We start from the raw sequence: 20,029 nt of genomic DNA, 5'->3' as shown, positions 1-20,029 counted from the left end.
ACGTAGAACTAGGAGGGACAGGGAAAATTATTGATTGTGAGTGCAAAGACATATTTGCATATTTCAGAGACATTTATTCATAATTTATTCATTTATATAAACCCTTTTAAATGGAAATATTTTTTGTCATGCTGCTTAATGCTTGCATCCGACCCTGCTCCCTTAGGATGTGATGCAGCCCTGTCCATAGGTCCACACTCAACAGAGAAAACCAAGCTTATCTTTGCACCATCCTCCTTTCCAGAGTCCCTTTATATTGAAATACTGGCTGAGATGGGAATATCACACCAGAATATTTTCCTGGTCAGCACAAAAGGAACATGCAAGGTCCTTGCTGATAAAGTTAAGTGCAGTTGGACCAGGAGTGCTAAAGACAGCTGTTTCGTCAGGTGTCATGAGGTGAGGAGAGAAGTATTCATTATTTCCATGTGCATGAGCCAGTTGGTGTACCAGAATGCATGCTGCAACTTGTCTCCTGGTATCCAAGAAGAATAGAACTGTCAGGAAATTTGTCAGAGGGGTCAGTGGGAAGCAGGGAATTCTAGATGGTATATACATGAAAGATGTGCAGGAAAAAGAGGATAAGTGGGAATTCTGTGGGGTTTCTAGACAGCCATCTGATATAGGTCTTGTGTATTGTATGATTGAAGTTCTTCCCTCAACTCATTTCATAGCTGGTCCATTCTCATCATCTAAGTCTCACTAGAAATAGCAATGCCTCAAAAAGCCTTTCCTCTTCAAACTATTAAAAGGCCTTTTTGAGGTCTTCTGTTTCTCTATACCTTGTTTATTTCCTTCCCAGACAAAACTGTAGTCTGTGATCATTCTGTTCTCTCTACAATGCAAAGAAAGCTTCAAGTCTACAAGTAGTTGGTCTGATTAGCTCATCAGTGCATCCCTCGCCCTTAACAGAGTAGCTGGTATACAGTTGACACAATGAACCTAACTTTTGTGAAATACATGCATCAAAACAGAATAAATATTAAAGAAGAAAAAATCTTCCTTCTCCTCCCTATTATGTGGTTATCATGTTATTAGAAAGGTGGGGAAAACATACTAAAATGAGAACTTTATTAAAAAACTGGAATATCCAAACTTTCAAGCAGGCAACACTTTAACAACCAACAGGCAATAATATCTCTGGATGTGGCTAGCCCATGGTCTCTGTCTTCTCTAGATAACTTTAACCAAAGGGCCCTGTTTGGGGTTGGAAAATTCTTGCCACCAGTAGTAAGCTTAATTTGTTGAACTTGATGGAAATCAAGTACAAAATGAGTAAGAAAAAGAAACAAAACAAAACAAAACAAAAAAACTATTAGTAATATATAAAGACATTTCTGAACATTTTTAAAGTGTGGAATTTGATCTAAAGACTTCATTATAAATAATCACAGAGTAGACTAGATTTTCACCTGCCCAAGTCTTTCCATGGATGACTACTTCTACTTGTTCCTGGAGAAAAAGGAGGTTGAACATAGTCAAGTACAGTGTGTAAAGGAATCATTTGCCTCTGTCCTACTTTTTATAATTAACACATTTTACTTAAAACAACAGAGGCAAACATAAATGCTAAAAAACCTCTGGTTCAATGTCATTTGGGATTTAAAACTTAAGGTCATCATTCTTAAACCAGAATGTAATCCTTATAAAATGTGCCTACAAAAGATGATTGAAGGTGAAATGCTGAACTATTATCAAGCAGAATATCTCATATGAAGATAATGAGGCACATAGCACTAAGTCATTTGATGGGTGAACAAATGTACAGGTAATAAGTAATTTAAAAATACTTTGTTTAGTGCCTGGGAAGCATTCTGTGTGTCTGTTGTTGTCCTTCAACGGACGTCTTATTACAATGAACATAGCATTGTTCTAGGTAGGCCTTTTCATGCCTGCAAGAGTGATACAATAGCCAGAGTATTTCTATTTTCCAGATAATACAATTAAAGAAACAGCACACACATTCATAATATCTCACAGCTAGTAAGTGGGAATCAAATCTAAGTACATCATTCTCCATGGTTCATATTTTTGCTTTTCTCCCAAGCTGCATCTTCGATTTGCTATAATTCTTTACTTAATTAAAAAAAAATCACAAACCCATTTACTGAGCATGATCAGTTATAAATGAACTTTCATTGTAAATGCTTGACTCCTTTCTTAAAGTAAAGGAAAGATCCAGAGTCCCATTTAGTATAAGACACTAAACCCAGGAAAGTAATTTACTGATTTTTCCCAAACCTAGTGTGTTTTGAGTCATTGTTTCTTCTTTATAATATGTTGCCCTTTTAAGCCCCCCCCAAGTCAAAAGCTTTCCATAAACTTGCATTTGTTTAAGACCCATTGCTAGAATTGGCTTAAAGTTTAGGAATCTTAGTGATCTAGAGAACATTTTACATGTCTGTAATCCCTCAAAAAACAAGATTCAAAGCTGGATATAACTAAACGACTTGGGTTAGTATAGCATCAAGTTTGTATAGCATCAAGAATGTCTTAGGTGCAGACTATTCAAAGGTATAAGTCATTAATTACATACAAAAGGAAAATGAAGATAGGCAAATGATAATGAAAAACTGACATATTGAACAAAAAGAGACAAAATCTCAAAAACAAACTTTCTCAGTTTTCTTCATTCACTATTTGCAAGTCTCAATTTTTCATGCCCCACAGAAAAATTCCTCTTGAAAAAAAATGGAAACAACCTCTACATAAGAAGGTAATATAAGCATAATGTCATCTAACTTACGAGAAATAGACATAGGATATTTTACCACACAGGGGGCAAAAACACCGGAAAGAATAATCTATATGTATTACAACTTATTACATAGATCATGTTAATAATTACAACAACAAAAAAAATGCTTTGAAGCCATTTTCACTCTTCCTATAACACCAAACACCTGGTACTTGGGATTTAACTCATGTTTGCCCAGCAATAACTACAAATACATTCTTCTTTTCCTTTCAAATTACCTTGATGGGTCTTCTAGTTAAGCAGTAAATCAAACTTTCCACTCAGCCTTATTTCCATTTGGCATCATCCTTCAACTTTGGCAAGAAGCCCAAGTATACATATCACCTCTTGCGTTCCTTCCAACCACCCTCCCACATCCTGAAATTAATTGACAACAAATTTTAGTGTTCTAGAAGTGGCTCTTTTTTCTTCTTTTTTTTGTGGGTGGGCTAGGAATCATATTTGGTGGAAAACCAAAAGAAACTCTTTTTAGAACTATTTTTCTTTACACATCTTTATATTTCTCATTTGTTCTTCATTCATGTAAAATTTATCCTAATTAAATATGTCTTTGGGCCTAATTTGCATTTTTACTTCCACTCTATACTAATTTTAAAATTTTGTCAGTTTGAACAGTGATGATAGAGGGATAAAAATAGCAATATCAAAAGATCACAGAATTAGATGAAAGCTTATGGCTTTCACTTATTTCCTTAGGTGGTATCATATTCATCAATATATTCATTACTAGTCATTGAATTAATTCTGTGTCTTTGAACTGTGCTTGAGTTTGGATCAGAGATTAGAGTTAATATCTCCACCAGACTTAATTGTAATACATTTTGATAAGTGCTATGCTGGGGTATGCTTACAATTATCTGCACTCAAAGAAGGGACATCTAAATTAGATGGGTGAAAGAAGGCTTTCTGGATGAAGATTAGCACTCAAGGCTGAAAGTAAATTGTGAGAATATTATGTCTAAAAGCGTGGAACATCCCTGAATCACCAAATGCCCCAGGAGATGATGCTAAATTGCAGGCAGAAACAAGAACATTAAGAGGCTTCTATATATGATAGTAAATATTGTCTTAAAGGCAGTAGGAAGCCACCAAAGTAATTTAACAAGAAAAACTGAAGACTTGTCTGAATTTACATTTTAGAAGTATCATTAATCTAGCAATGGTGTGGAAGATGGACCAGAGAGGGGTGCAATTTTATGTCTTTATAATGCTTTGGCTTCTTGCCACAGTATCTGAAAGTACCCAGTTCCAGATCTGTCTTTTTCATTAAACTGTAGACTTCTTGAAAGGAGGGACTCTATTCATTTTTGTATTCCTCATGATCTGTGGTCATGGCATAGTTAATGCATAAAAATAGTGTGTTCAACAAATAAACCAAAAGGACTGTTTTGATGGTAATGCAAAAACCCAAATGGGAAGGGATTACCCAAGTTAGTTAGCAAACACCTTGAAGATTTATTTAGGAGGAGTTGTTGAGGAAGAGACAGGAGTATAGAAGACAATTCAAACTTCTTTTGATGACTAAGATAGGAATGAAAAGGAATCAGACCAAAATGGACAACAAACTCAGTGTTGGACACACTGTGTTGAGATGTTTTTACCATGCAGCCTTAGAGATCAAGACGCATATCTGAGCTTTAGTTAATAGAACAGAAATTCATTATCATCAGGCCAGCTGCCTAAATTAAAGGCTGGCTGGAATAGCCCAGTCAAGCTCAGAGTTATATATCAGACATATTTCATTTAAATTTATTCCCTTCAAATTGACTCTGCATATAGGGATCTATGTATATCTATTTCCATCTCATATATGGAATATTCAAAGAGGAGTATACCTACTTTCACTTTAAGAATTTATTTGGAATAACAGAACTAAAAAAATTGAAAACCCAGAAAAAGTATTTTAAAACTCAGATTTTGTGAGTTATTTTGTAATAGCCTGAAGTCATCAGTCTATTAAGTTGATGTACACAAAATGCTTTTTTAATCATACCTACATAAAATTTTTCAAAAGAATAATCAAAATATATGTAAGAAAAGATTCACTAACATGTTTCCACATACTACTGAACATAGTATGGCTATTTGTTATTATTAACATACTAATTTTATTTTGAGAAACCTTACATGTCATGTGCATAATAAGAATAGGCAACAAAATTTGGTTTTATTCGTATAAATTTCTCAGATCCTTAGGGTTTTGTTTTAGTTTTGTTTATTGTTGTTGCATTTATTTTCCTGGCAATGTGACAGAATTCAGCCATACTTTTAGTTCATATTACCAATCCTCTATACAAATGAACTCTTTTCGGGGCGCCTGGGTGGCTCAGTTGGTTAAGCGACTGCCTTCAGCTCGGGTCATGATCCTGGAGTCCCAGGATCGAGTCCCACATCGGGCTCCCTGCTCAGCAGGGAGTCTGCTTCTCCCTCTGACCCTCTTCCCTCTTGTGCTTTCTATCTCATTCTCTCTCTCTCTCTCAAATAAATAAATAAAATCTTAAAAAAAAATAAATGAACTCTTTTCTAGTTATTTCTTTTTAACATATGCATACACAGTTAGTTACCAGCTCAATGGGTAGTAATAATTCTAGAGAGAAAAGAAGAAAGGAGTTTCCTGAGAGGGTATATCCAAGACAATGTGTCTGTGCAATGTAATAAGCCTTTACTGTTTCATCTCCTGGTTGTCTGCAAACTTTTCCACTGATAGAGATGAAGCACGTTATTAAAGAACTGCTAAATTAATATATAAATATTATAAATAAATACATAAGAATCTGCATATCTTTATTTTTGAGGCAGCACCATTCTTCACATTAACTAATTTGATTTCTAAAATTTAATTATGAACATTATTGGTATGAATCAATCATTTATTCTTTTTCTCCCTGAACATAATAAAAAAACCCAAATTTCAAAGAAATTTGTATTTCTAGAAATTGATAGTTTACTTTTTATAAAAATTGTATTAAGTTTTTTATCTTAATTCCTATAGTTTGCTTTTGACTCAATTGTAAAAGACATCAGTTGGGAAACTAAACTACTTTTGACTACTGCTCCCCTCTCATTCTCCTGTTTCTGCCACAGATGACCTGTCAGTCATCTCATATATCAGAGTGTTCACACATGCCGCTCCATCTGCCTCCAAGTACCACCCATGGGCCCTTAACCTACCTTATATGCTTCCATGCTACCCTGAACTCCCTTTGCTGAGAACCATTAAACTTATGATAACTTGCTTAATGTCTGTTTTCTCCACTGGGCGCCATGAAAACAAAGACCTTCATGAAAGCACAGATTCACAAGAACTGGAATGTGGCAGACATATATGTTGATTGATTGATCCAAAATTCTAGAAAACACAGTGCCATTGTGACATTTTGAGAATGGCAGCACAGTAGCAAGACATTGTTGGTGCTGTTGCCCTGCAGTGGGCAGAACTACCCAGCCGTGTGAGAGAAATATAAGTACCCATCTCTTATAAAGGCACACCTTGTTCCACTCACTGTGCAACATTCTCCATATACATTTTATTTAAATTTTACAATAATTCCATGAAAAAGATGTCATTTGCATATCTATTTTAGAGGTGAGGAAAGTAGGGTACAACAGCTATGTGATTTGCAAAGGTCCTGCAGGTGTTAAGGATAAAAGGCAGCTATTTGATGAGTTCTGGGGAATTTGTTTTTTTTTTTAAGATTTTATTTATTTGACAGAGAGAGAGATAGCAAGAGCAGGAACACAAGCAGAGGGAGTGGGAGAAGGAGAAACAGGTTTCCTGCGGAGCAGGGAGCCCAATGTGGGACTTGATCCCAGGACCCTGGGATCATGACCTGAGCCGAAGGCAGATGCTTAACGACTGAGCCACCCAGGTGCCCAAGTTCTGGGGAATTTGAAATAGAAAGGGGAAAACATGATGAATTCCTGAGATTAGATGAAAAGAAATGATCTGTGGTGGAGACAAAACCCACTGAAAGATGGGCTGGTCGGAAATAATACTTAAGGACTTCAGAATCTGTATTTGACAATATACTATGTTTTTATTTTTCAAAAAGCTATCTTATTTAATTTTAGAAAAATACTGCAAGATAGACACACAGCTATTATTATTCCACTTATTATGTGATAGTTGTAGAGGTTAATACATTATATTAGCAAAAAATTTCATAAAAACCAAAACTGATGATTGAAGGAAAGACAATCTAAGATACAGTGAGAAAAGTTTTAAGGCAGATATTTTTAATAATGAAAAAAAATAATCCAGAAAAAATAAAACATATCAGAAGCCCCAGAAAGGAATTAAAATTTTAAATTTTAAAAGGGTGAGGAAGAGGGGAAAAAAGATACAAAATGGAAAAAGTAAGAAGTATATAAAGCATACTAGCCAAATAATTTTTACTCTTACCTGCTTTTGTTCTTTATATACTTTGAATTATAAATACAGGCAGTAAAGTATGTGTTAGTTTCCTCATTACTTTATAATGTCTTTATATTCCAAGAAATGAATGAAAAAATCCAGGATTTTATTATTTTGTTGCATCTGGCTAATATACTGGCATGAAAAGTTGGGTTAATACCTTTCTTTTGAACATTTACTTTAGGGCTATCTTTGAAATGCTTGAGGGTTAAAAAAAATTACCTAATGGATTGTTCCCTAAATGTCTGAGTTTGTTTTGCAATAAATGCAATGTTCTTCATTCTCCTAAAAGCAAAAAAAAAAAATAATTTATCTGAAGAAGAATGTAAAAATTCCATAATATAGAATTTGATGTTTTTGTCCATATTTGGGGGCGAGAAGCAAAATGATTGAAAAATATTGCTAAAAGGAAAAATGCTAAGGTTTATATGAATATGTGTTTTCACTATATAATAGTGTATGTATATTTAAGATTTCTACTTATGTAGGAGATATTTCAAGAAAACATTCATTTTTAATAATTTCAAGCTTTCCTTTTGGGCTTTTAATATCTACCTTTGATATGAAAAAGTTAAAATATTATAGAAAAAATAGCATAAATGAAAAAAATAAAGGTTTAATTCTATTTTGAGAGGTTTGACCTATGGAATTCATATTATAGTTATGTTATAATTATATAAGTGCTTTTTAGAAAAAGTCAAACATATAATGAAATATGTGTGCATACATGAAAACCATATATCTTTAGGAGAAACAGTAGCTCAAAACTCCTTAAAATTAGTGACCTTCAACTTATCCAATATAGATCAAAGACTCTTGAAAATGAAAAGTATAAATAGAGGTCATTTCAACTTCCTTTCAAATTTTACCTAGAAACACTGTACAAATCAGTGTCTACTTAAAGGTGTAAATGGATTACACAGATTAAGATACTTCAGGAATCAATATATTAACAATGAATTTAATTCTGAAGCACAATTCTTTGGGAAGAGAAAGTACTCTAATTTTATACAGAACATTTCAAAACCAAGAAAGAAGTTATTTCAGTTAGGGTGACATTGTATTTTATGGCACAAATATAAGTTCCTAAAATGTAGGTCATCATGCACATGCATGAGTTTTATAAATTTCCTCCAGATAATGTTTCCAAACTATAATCAATTAAAGTTAGTAATGAGTACAAGAAGAAAACATAAATCATTATAGTAGCTTCTAACATGACAGAGCTAACTCTTAAACATGTTATCTTTTTCACTTAATAATTTATTATCTGCATAGATCTGTTAACCAATCATGATTTCAAAAATATTTTTAATGTGCTGTGTGTTAGTACTGGCTCTTAGATATCCTGAAGTAGAGAAGCCTTTTAAGTATATTATACTAGAATTTCTCAAATCCAACTATTAAAACATTTTTTTAAAAAAACTATCAGACAGTAACAATTTTGGGGAACCAATGGTTTCAGAGACTCTGTCAGGAAAACAGTAATATGAGTAATACTTATACTTCCCACGAGGTGTAAGAGTCAGGATTTATGGTATCTCATCCATTGCATTTGACATTTACATAGGATGAACAGTCTTTGGGCTCTAATTATAGCCAACAGAGACCTTGAAGTTGGCTTATCCCCTGGGCTGCAGCATAAGGAGTGTAGGAGAGGTCTAAGGTGTGGGATCTGATGCCTTCCTCTTCATTTTAACCATTAGAATTCAGATGTTATTTGTTTGATACATATAAAAAGAACCTTCCCTCATTTTTTTTATTTTTATAAAATTTCATGTTTAAAACGAAAAGTTTGAAAGGTGTTCTTCTATATTACCAAGAAGAAACGTAAATTATTTCCATTCATGGCCCTTCATTCAGTCTTGCCTCCATCCAATCAATGCAATCTGTATACCTCCACTAGAATGACCTTTCCATAGTATAAATCAGATTTAGGTCAAACATGCACTGGACCATAATCCAGGAGACCAGTTTTTCACCCCCCAGCATTTTCTACATTTCCTTTCTTATAACTTAGCTTCCATGATATTGAACATCTCTTACTTCTGTTCATACACTGATCATTTTCACCCTCAATTTGAAACAGTGTCTCCGGGTGATAGATGCCCAGAGGAAGGCCAATTTTGAGAATGTAGAACCCAGGCTTTCCCCAGGTTTTCTCCATCTCAGTTATCCATTGTTCTACTGAGTTTATGCTGCCAAACACATTTCTGATTATTTTCTTCCTATGTCTCATACCCTTCAAAGGTTCTTCTGTTCTTAGGATCAGATGCAATTCTTTACTAAGGTCCCTTTCATAATATGGCTCTTGGCTACCCACAAACTTGATCTCTCATCTTGTCTGACCTCAAATTCAGTGTTCTCCTTACTTACAGATATTTGTCTGAATAATCTTATCCTTGGTGTCTCAATTTCCAGGAAGACTTCCTTGAGTACCCAAGATTGATAGTCATATATATATGATATATATATATATATATCATATATATATGATTGATAGTCATATATATATATATCCTTCCTGTATCTTTCAATAGAAAGTATTCATTAACTATTTATTTACAAATGTGACTGCTGCAGTCTCTGTTTATATAGGAAATCTATTAATAGATATAAGTAACTAATGCATATATGAATGATTAAAGGGATATAATGGCAACAAATCTATACTTTTAGCTATGGGAATTATATTAGTACTGCAACATCATACTGTGACATATTAGTGAGAAAACTTTTTCTAACACTGAAAAGGCTGCATTTTAATAAGGATGAAGATTACAAAGAACAAGCTGAACTGTTATATGGCAATAAACTTCTATGATGGAATCTCCCCAGCAACACTAAGGGAAACAGAAGAATGTATTACCTCCTGCTAGGTTGCCGATGTAAACTGAAGTATGGGAAATGCAGTGCTATTTAGTGTGTCTTGTACTGTCTAGAAAATTCAGGGAAATAGTTTTCCCTGAGGACTTTCATGCACAAGAGACAAGTAACAAGAACTAGCTTGACATTCCCAGACCTGCTTCCAAACCTGTAGCAGTCTAGTGTAAACTAAGGTCACAGAGACTCTATTCCCTACCACAAGTCTCTAATCTGGTCTTCTAACTTATTTTTTCATTATTGTTTATTTTATTTTTAAAAATATCTTGTAAGAAATGATAAACATACTTGTTTGTTTGTTTTATATTAAGGCAGCAATTCTCCCCATTGCTGATGTACTAACAGTGCAGAACTTGCTTTAAATGAAGCTCAGTTAAGCACTCAGTACACCTCCTCCCCTTTCCTGGAATCTATATTTTACCATAAGACCTTTGGTTTGCTTTCACAGTCACTTCAAAGCTGGAGGGCCTGATCAAGATGCAAAGCAGACAGACAAAATGTGAACAGCTAAAGGGTATCAGTAGTATTGCTGCTATGGCCTTCCCAAACCCAAACACTTAAAGAATCTGCTGGACATATATTTTTAAGGATTTTTTCCACATGCATATCAAGTAGAGAAAATAACAATATTATTGAACTGTTTTAATAAAATTTTGGAACAAAACATGTTTTAATTTATATATTACAATTACCTTTTTTTTCTTCTTTTTTTTGTATTTAAAAATAACTTTTGGGCTCATTCCATTGAGTAAAGCCAGCTCAGTGGTTTGCCCAGGACTCTTCTGATGCATGTCTGTTGTCCTGACATAATTATTAATAGTTTCCTATTACTGTGCAAGTGTCACAGTTTTAGTGATGAATACTCTGTTAATCATAAGCAGACAAGCTCTTTCCTTCCCTCCCACTTCTCAAATGGCCTTGAAGTTAAGAACTTCCAGTAACAACGGCAGAGCAAGATGGCAGAGGAGTAGGAGACCTGGATTTCGTCTGGTCTCAGGAATTCAGCTGAATAGGGATCAAACCATTCTGAATATCAACGAACTCAATAGGAGATTGAGGAAAAGAATACCAACAAGCCTCTGAACAGAAAAGCGACCACTTTCTGGAAGGTAGGACGTGCGGAGAAGTGAATCTGAGGTGATATTCGGAAGGATAGATGGCGGGGGAAGGGGCCTCCGTTGGCCACTTCTGGCAAGTGATAGAGCCACAGAGCACAAAATTGGAACTTGTAGAAGTCTGCTCCGCTGAGGGACGTCACTCCAGTGGCTAAGCTGGGGGTGGTACCCTCGTGGAACAGTGTGGTCTCAGGACCCTCGGGGTCACAGAAAGACCGGGGGTGCCTGAGTGTAGCAGAGCTCCCAGGTATCAGGGCGGGGAAGCTGGCTGCAGAGACGGAGCCGAGGAGTGGGCTCTCAGCTCAGGGTTGCCATAAACCATGATCCGGGGCACAGTCGGGCCACTGCTCCTCCAGCAGGGACCCAACAAGTGGCAGAGCCGGGGAGATTCCCCTTCCTCCCCCGTTAGGACCGGCGCGGGAGCGCACCGCAGGGATCTGTTGGGTTTGGAGACTCCACACGGGGTTGGGTGCCAGAGATAGAAATGCTTGGTCACAGGCCAGGTGAGCATGGAGCGCGGCCGGAGACTGGGGAGATGGGAGTGACTGACTACTTTTCTCTGGAGGCGCACTGGGGGGCAGGGCCCTGAGTTCTCGACTCCTCCCGGTGGAGATTGGGAGGCCGCCATTTTCATTCTCCTCCTCCAAAGGTGTATGGAGAGCTTGCAGGGAACAAAAGCTCCCGAGAGCAAACCCGAGCAGATTGCTTAGGCCGGACCGAAAAGGGTGGGGAAATTCCGCCTCCGGCAAAGACATTTGGGAACCTCGGCAACAGGCCCCTCCCCAAGAAGATCAGCACGAACAGCCCGCCAAGACCAAGTTTACCCTTCAATGAGAACAGGAGAACTCCAGCGCTAGGGGAATATTGCATATAAAATTCAGGGCTTTTTTACCATGATTCATTAGTCTTTCAAAGTTAATTTTTCTAAACTGTTTTTTTTTTTTGAATTTTCTTTTTCCTTTTTTCAACCAACATCTTATCAATCCCTTTTTAAAAAAAAATAATTTTTCACTTTTAGAGTCATATTTTATCCCTTCATAGTAGTTACCCTTATTTTTGGGATATATATAAAATTATATATAAATAATTAAAATTTTGAAATACAGTTTCTTCTAACATATCAAAATATACCCTAAATCTCTAGTGTATGGCTTTGTTCTAGTCTCCTGCCTGATGACATTCTCTCCCGTTTTTTTATCTTTCTTTTTTTTTAATCCTCTTCATTCTTTTTTCAAGCACCTTATCAATTCCTTTTATATTTTTTTATAATTTTCATCTTTAGAGTCATATTCCATCCCTTCATTATATCAACCCTTATTTTGTACATATATAAGTCTATCTTTCTTTAAAATTTTAGGAGGCACTCTCTTCTAACACACCAAAATAACCCAAAATCTAGTGTGTGGCTGATCTATGCACTAGCCTGAATAAATTTGATCATATTCTGTTTTTGTTTGTTTTGTTCTGTTTTTGTTTGTTTTTATCTTTTTCTTTTTCTTTTTTTCTCTTTCTTTTTTCTTTCTTTCCCTTTCTTTTCCCCTGGTTCAGGTCTTTTCTGATTTGTTTAGAGTATATTTTCTGGGGACATTGTTAACCTGTTAACATTTTGTTCTATAATTCATCTATTCTCCTCTGGACAAAATGACAAGATGAAAAAAATCACCTCAACAAAAAGAACAAGAGGTAGTACTGTCTTCTGGGGACATACTCACTACAGACATTTGTGCGATGTCAGACCTAGAGTCTAGAATCATGATTTTAAAGATACTGGCTGGGCTTGAAAAAAGCATGGAAGTTATTAGAGAAGCCCTTCCTGAAGAAATAGAAGAACTAAAATCTAACCAAGTCGAAATCAAAAAGGCTATTAATGAGGTGCAATCAAAAATGGGGGCACTAACTGCTAGGATAAATGAGGCAGAAGAGAGAATTAGCGATATACAAGACCAAATGATGGAAAATAAAGAAGCTGAGAAAAAGAGAGATAAACAACTACGGGATCACGAGGGCAGAATTCGAGAGATAAGCGATACGATAAGACAGAACAACATTACAATAATTGGGATCCCAGAAGAGGAAGAAAGAGAGAGAGAGGCAGAAGGTATATTGGAGCAAGTTATAGCAGAGAACTTCCCTAATTTGGGGAAGGAAACAGGCATCAAAATCCAGGAGGCCCAGAGAACCCCTCTCAAAATCAATAAAAATAGGTCAACACCCCGACATCTAATAGTAAAACTTATGAGTCTCAGAGACAAAGAGAAAATCTTGAAAGTAGCTCGGGAGAAGAGATATGTAACCTATAATGGTAGAAACATTAGATTGACAACAGACCTGTCCACAGAGACCTGGCAGGCCAGAAAGGACTGGCATGATGTCTTCAGAACACTAAACGAGAAAAATATGCAGCCAAGAATACTATAACCAGCTAGGCTGTCACTGAAAATAGAAGGAGAGATAAAAAGCTTCCAGGACAAACAAGTACTAAGGAGAACTGCAAACACAAAACCAGCCCTACAAGAAATATTGAAAGGGGTCCTGTAAGCAAAGAGAGGGAATAGAAGCAGCATAGACCAGAAAGGAACAGAGACAATACACAGTAACAGTCACCTTACAGGCAATACAATGGCACTAAATTCATATCTTTCAATAGTTACCCTGAATGTAAATGGGCTAAATGCCCTAATCAAAAGACACAGGCTATCAGATTGGATTAAAAAACAAGACCCATCAATATACTGTCTGCAAGAGACTCATTTTAGACCCAAAGACACCCCCAGATTGAAAGTGAGGGGGTGGAAAACCATTTACCATGCTAATGGACACCAAAAGAAAGCAGGGGTGGCAATCCTTACATCAGACAAATTAGATTTTAAACCAAAGACTGTAAAAAGAGATGAGGAAGGACACTATATCCTACTTAAAGGGTCTATCCAATAAGAAGATCTAACCATTGTAAATATCTATGCCCCTAACATGGGAGCAGCCAATTATATAAGGCAATTAATAACAAAAGCAAAGAAACACATTGACAACAATACAATAATAGTGGGAGACCTTAACACCTCCCTGACTGAAATGGACAGATCATCTAAGCAAAAGATCAACAAGGAAATAAAGACTTTAAATGACACACTGGGCCAAATGGACTTCACAAACATATTCAGCACATTCCATCCCAAAGCAACAGAATACACATTCTTGTCTAGTGGCCGTGGAACATTCTCCAGAATAGATCACATCCTAGGTCACAAATCAGGTCTCAACCGAATCAAAAGATTGGGATTATTCCCTGCATATTTTCAGACCACAATGCTTTGAAACTAGAACTCAATCACAAGAGGTAAGTCAGAAAGAACTCAAATACATGGAGGCTAAAGAGTATCCTACTAAGGAATGAATGGGTCAACCAGGAAATTAAAGAAGAATTAAAAAAAAATCATGGAAATAAATGAAAATGAAAACACAACTGTTCCAAATCTTTGGGATACAGCAAAGGCAGTCCTAAGAGGAAAGTATATAGCAATACAAGCCTTTCTCAAGAAACAAGAAAGGTCTCAAATACACAACCTTACTCTACACCTAAAGGAGCTAGAGAACAAAAAGCAAACAAAGCATAATCCCAGCAGGAGAAGAGAAATAATAAAGATCAGACCTGAAATCAATGAAATAGAAACCAAAAGAGCAGTAGAACAGATCAATGAACCTGGAGCTGGTTCTTTGAAAGAATTCACAAGATTCATAAACCCCTGGCCAGACTTATCAAAAAGAAAAGAGAAATGACACAAATCAACAAAATCATGAATGGAAGAGGAGACATCACAACCAACACCAAAGAAATACAAACAATTATAAGAACATATTATGAGCAACTCTATGCCAGCAAATTAGATAACCTGGAAGAAATGGATGCATTCCTAGAGATGTATCAACTACCAAAATTGAACCAGGAAGAAATAGAAAGCCTGAACAGACCTATAACCACTAAGGAAATTGAAGTAGTCATTAAATCTCCCAACAAACAAAAGCCCAGTGCCAGATGGCTTCCCAGGGGAATTCTAACATACCAAAATATACCCTAAATCTCTAGTGTATGGCTTTGTTCTAGTCTCCTGCCTGATGACATTCTCTCCCGTTTTTTTATCTTTCTTTTTTTTTAATCCTCTTCATTCTTTTTTCAAGCACCTTATCAATTCCTTTTATATTTTTTTATAATTTTCATCTTTAGAGTCATATTCCATACCTTCATTATATCAACCCTTATTTTGTACATATATAAGTCTATCTTTCTTTAAAATTATAGGAGGCACTTTCTTCTAAGAGACCAAAATACACCCAAAATCATAAAGGAGAACACAAGCAGCAACCTCTTCGACCTCAGCGGCAGCAACTTCTTCCTAGAAACATCGCCAAAGGCAAGGGAAGCAAGGGCAAAAAGGAACTATTGGGATTTCATCAAGATAAAAAGCTTTTGCATATCAAAAGAAACAGTCAACAAAACCAAAAGACAACCGACAGAATGGGAGATGATATTTGCAAATGACATATCAGATAAAGGGCTAGTATCCAAAATATATAAAGAACTTATCAAACTCAACACCCAAGGAACAAATAATCCAATCAAGAAATGGGCAGAAGACATGAACAGACATTTTTCCAAAGAAGACATCCAAATGGACAACAGACACATGAAAAAGTGCTCAACATTGCTCGGCATCAGGGAAGAATAAATCAAAACCTCAGTGAGATACCAACTCACACCATTCAGATTGGCTAAAATTAACAAGTCAGGAAATGACAGATGTTGGCGGGGATGCGGAGAAAGGGGAGCCCTCCTACACTGTTGGTGGGAATGCAAGCTGGTTCAACCACTCTGGAAAACAGTATGGAGTTTCCTTAAAAAGTTGAAAATAGAGCTACCATAAGATCCAGCAATTGTACTACTGGGTATTTACCACAAAGATAGAAATGTAGGGATCCGAAGGGGTACCTGTCCCCCAATGTTTATAGCAGGAATGTCCACAATAGCCAAACTGTGGAAAGAGCCAAGATTTCCATCGATAGATAAATGGATAAAGAAGAGGTGGTATATATACACAATGGAATATTATGCAGCCATCAAAAGGAATGAGATCTTGCCATTTGCAACGATGTGGATGGAACTGGAGGGTGTTATGCTGAGTGAAATAAGTCGATCAGAGAAAGACATGTGTCATATTACCTCACTGATATGAGGAATTCTCAATCTCAGGAAACAAACTGAGGGTTGTTGGATTGGGGGTGGGGTGTGAGGGAAGGGGTGGCTGGGTGATAGACATTGGGGAGGTTATGTGCTATGGTGAGTGCTGTGAATTGTGCAAGACGGTTGAATTACAGATCTGTACCTCTGAAACAATAATGCAATATATGTTAAGAAAAAAAAAAAGGAAGACGATAGCAGGAGGGGAAGAATGAAGGGGAGTAAATCGGAGGGGGAGATGAACTGTGAGAGATGATGGACTCTGAAAGCCAAACTGAGGGTTCTAGAGGGGAGGGTGTTGGGGGGATGGGTTAGCTTGGTGGTGGATATTAAACAGGGCACGTTCTGCGTGGAGCACTGGGTGTTATGTACAAACAATGAATCATGGAACACTACATCAGAAACTAATGACATAATATATGGTGATTAACATAACAATAAAAAATTTTAAAAAACTAATGATGTAATGTATGGCGATTAACATAGCAATAAAAAAATTTAAAGAAAAAAAAAATCTTCCAGTAACAGAAAATGGGAAGATGGTGATTACCACTCACCACGGCCATTGGCTTTTTCTGCGTCAAGCTTGTACTGACTAAAATCTCATTCTTGCCAAATGATATGCCCTAGATGGCATCATAAGCATTTGCTTAGGGTCTCCTGAGTACTCATTCCTTCCTAGCACACTCAGGCAAGAATACCTCAACATGTCATACAGATTGTCCACATCTGTATTTTCTCCTTTACCACACAAAGAGATGAAACAGGATCCTGACATTGATTTAGATTATACTATCCTTAAAAGAAATATTAAATTGAGGCATTCAGAAATGTGTTCAGATGAATTTTATTTCTTTCTTCTCATTTACAAGGTATGATTCTTACCTTTTCATGTGATAGTTTGGTGACAATCATAGCTATAACACTTTGCTTATAAAATCACACTTTAACTTTTTTCTAACCACTTTATTTTTAAAGTTATTTATTACATTAATTTAATAATTATGATATTAAATAACAATTAAATTGGTAAATGTGTTAATTTAATACTCAGGAGCCTATCCCAAGTTGAATGGATATTTTATTCAAAAGAAAGTCTTTGGTCATAGGAAAAGGTATGGCAGTCTCATTGGAGTGTCAGCAAAAGAGCCACAGCACTGGAAATTCCATATTTAGATAAATATTCTTTTGGCATTATGCAAAGGCAATGCACTGGACAGTCAAATCAATCTGACCAGCATGTGTGCTATTTAATTTCACTATGTCAAAAAAAAATTGGCCATCCTTAAATAATGTGAGCTTTTGTGTCACAATCTCAATTACGGGGTCATGAAAAATCCTAAGATCTCAGACACCAACCCACATTGTACTTGGCTGGGAGTTGCAGGACTGTACCATGGACTCCCATCTTTCCCACCATCCCAAACCTCTCACTTTCTGCACACTGCCTTTCTTACACATTTATATCACTATCTTGTTTTATCTGTATTTGTTTTTGGAAAATTCTGTACAATGCTTAAGTTTTAGGTAAGATATAAGTTTCCCAGTAAAGGATTACTCATTAATCTTTAAAATTAGTGGGAATGAATAAATGGGTTTTTTTCTTAGGCCATACTTCGATAAAGGAAAAAGTGGAGTGGATCTGAGGAATAGATTGTGTCATGGGAAGGAAAAGAATGTCCTCCATGGGGACCAGAGCCCCAAGTCAGAAAATTCAGCAGTGACTCCAGTACTGGGAGATTATTGGTGGGTGAGGGGTCAGTTGTGTTTTAAGGATTTTTAAGATATTACTAACCGAGAAGATTCCTTTCATCATTCAATATACATCACTCTCAGAGGAAGATCCTTTGTGGAAAAGGCACCCAATCAGATAGTACAAGACCTTACCAGGCCAAGTAAGGGCTAACAAGGGTTATAGTTCCTGGATAGAAATTCTAAACCCCAAATTCTTCCATACTATGACTCTAACATATTACCTATAAAACTAAACTCTAAAAAATGTTTTCCTTATTTGGATATTGGAGTTACTGATGCAGAAAAATAATAAAAAAACACTTTGTTTAAAAAACTTGTGTTTGCAGAAAAAAAATTTTCCCTTAAGAGCCTAAACCTTTAGTAAAAGAATATATATATAAAATATATTATGCACATATTATAATATATTATAAAGTATAATGTATATATATTACACATACATATTCACTTTATACAGTTATAATGTTTTGTGGAAACGTTTGTTTTATTAAAAATTCAAACTTGTTTTTCTATAAACAGAATAAAGCATGATATATCTTCTATTAACAAAAATGAGGATCTTAAATTTGATACATGATAACCAATTAAAATACTGACAGGAGTTAGAAGTTGTTTCAGTCATTCTTAAATTACAGTGTCTGCAGCACTTTTCTCAGAGCTGACCGGAACACATTACCTTTGTTGCAGCATCAAAGCAGATAAATCCTGTGCTAAAGTCAATTGTGAGTCCCATTAGATGACTTTCTAGCACACATGCATATGTCTTGCACTAGACAGAACAGAAAACACTGTTACTTTTCATGTGATTGAACCAATATCAATATTAATAGCCAACATTTTTCAAAGACTGTTGTGACAGCTCCATAATAAGTGATCTAACTTAATATCAGCAATAATTATATAAGAAACATAGTGTTATTGACATCTTAATGTTAATAAAGCAAGCCAAATATTTTTTCACCTGCCAAGGGGTATGCAGGACATTTCCAAACCTGCTCCATGTGAACTTGTCTTTACCTTGTGCCACACTGACACTCTTTGCTATATTGGCAATAAAACTGGTATAAAAATGTTTAAGTTTAGGCAAAATTATGTTACACTGTTATATTCTATATCTAAATATCATTACATTTTCATTAAAACAAAAGTGAATTATTAAAGGTTAAGTTATTACTTCAATTCTTGGATATCAATTTCATGGATATTATTAAAAGAGAACTCTCAGGCACACAAACACAGATTTGGTAACCAAGCAAAAAATATAAGAACATCTTTACCTTAAGAGTCTGTCATATAATGTTCATCCATGTGGTACAAGTTATATCCCAAAGATATTTACCACTTGCTTATTATTTGTATAAACCTACTGATTCTTCAAAAATCAATAATGACTTTTCACACTAAGATCAGATTAAATTATATTTTACTTATATAAATATTTTCGAAAAACTACTAAAATAGAAATACTAAAATTTAACAATAACAAATATGAAATAAAAACTCAGGATTTATATGCCACATGATGCATATTTATGTCCAAGGCCAATTTTTTTCATTTAATTGCAAACTCTACTGGGATAATCAAATGAAGAAAAATACTCATAAATCACGAACAAGGAGGGAGAAAGGGAAGAAGAGAAAGAGATAAACTGATCTTAAGCAAATTTTCAATACTAATTATTACATCATATTTGTTTTATAATACTGTATATAAAAGTACATTAAGTGAATCACATTCTGACTATAATGATGTCTAAATGCTTCAAGTTGCCTTCACCAAAAAGCTATACTCATGGCTTTAAGCCCAATTTGCATAGTAAAGTTATAGCCATGCCAAATTATTCCTTTGAAGTCAAGTTTTCAAAAACCAG

At 35.5% G+C, this 20,029-nt stretch overlaps 1 protein-coding gene across 1 annotated transcript in view; it reads right to left on the bottom strand.

The window, feature by feature from the left end:
* Nucleotides 1–20,029, bottom strand: part of SNTG1 (syntrophin gamma 1) — a 942,975-nt gene that overhangs the window by 41,676 nt on the left and 881,270 nt on the right. The window contains exon 17 of the mRNA XM_027616083.2: nucleotides 18,835–18,927. Coding sequence (XP_027471884.1) covers nucleotides 18,835–18,927 — 93 coding nt within the window. The remainder of the gene's footprint in view (nucleotides 1–18,834; nucleotides 18,928–20,029) is intronic.

Source organism: Zalophus californianus, chromosome 4 (genome assembly GCF_009762305.2).
Source record: "Zalophus californianus isolate mZalCal1 chromosome 4, mZalCal1.pri.v2, whole genome shotgun sequence".
NCBI lineage: Eukaryota > Metazoa > Chordata > Mammalia > Carnivora > Otariidae > Zalophus > Zalophus californianus.
This window is presented reverse-complemented; position numbering and strand designations above follow the sequence as displayed.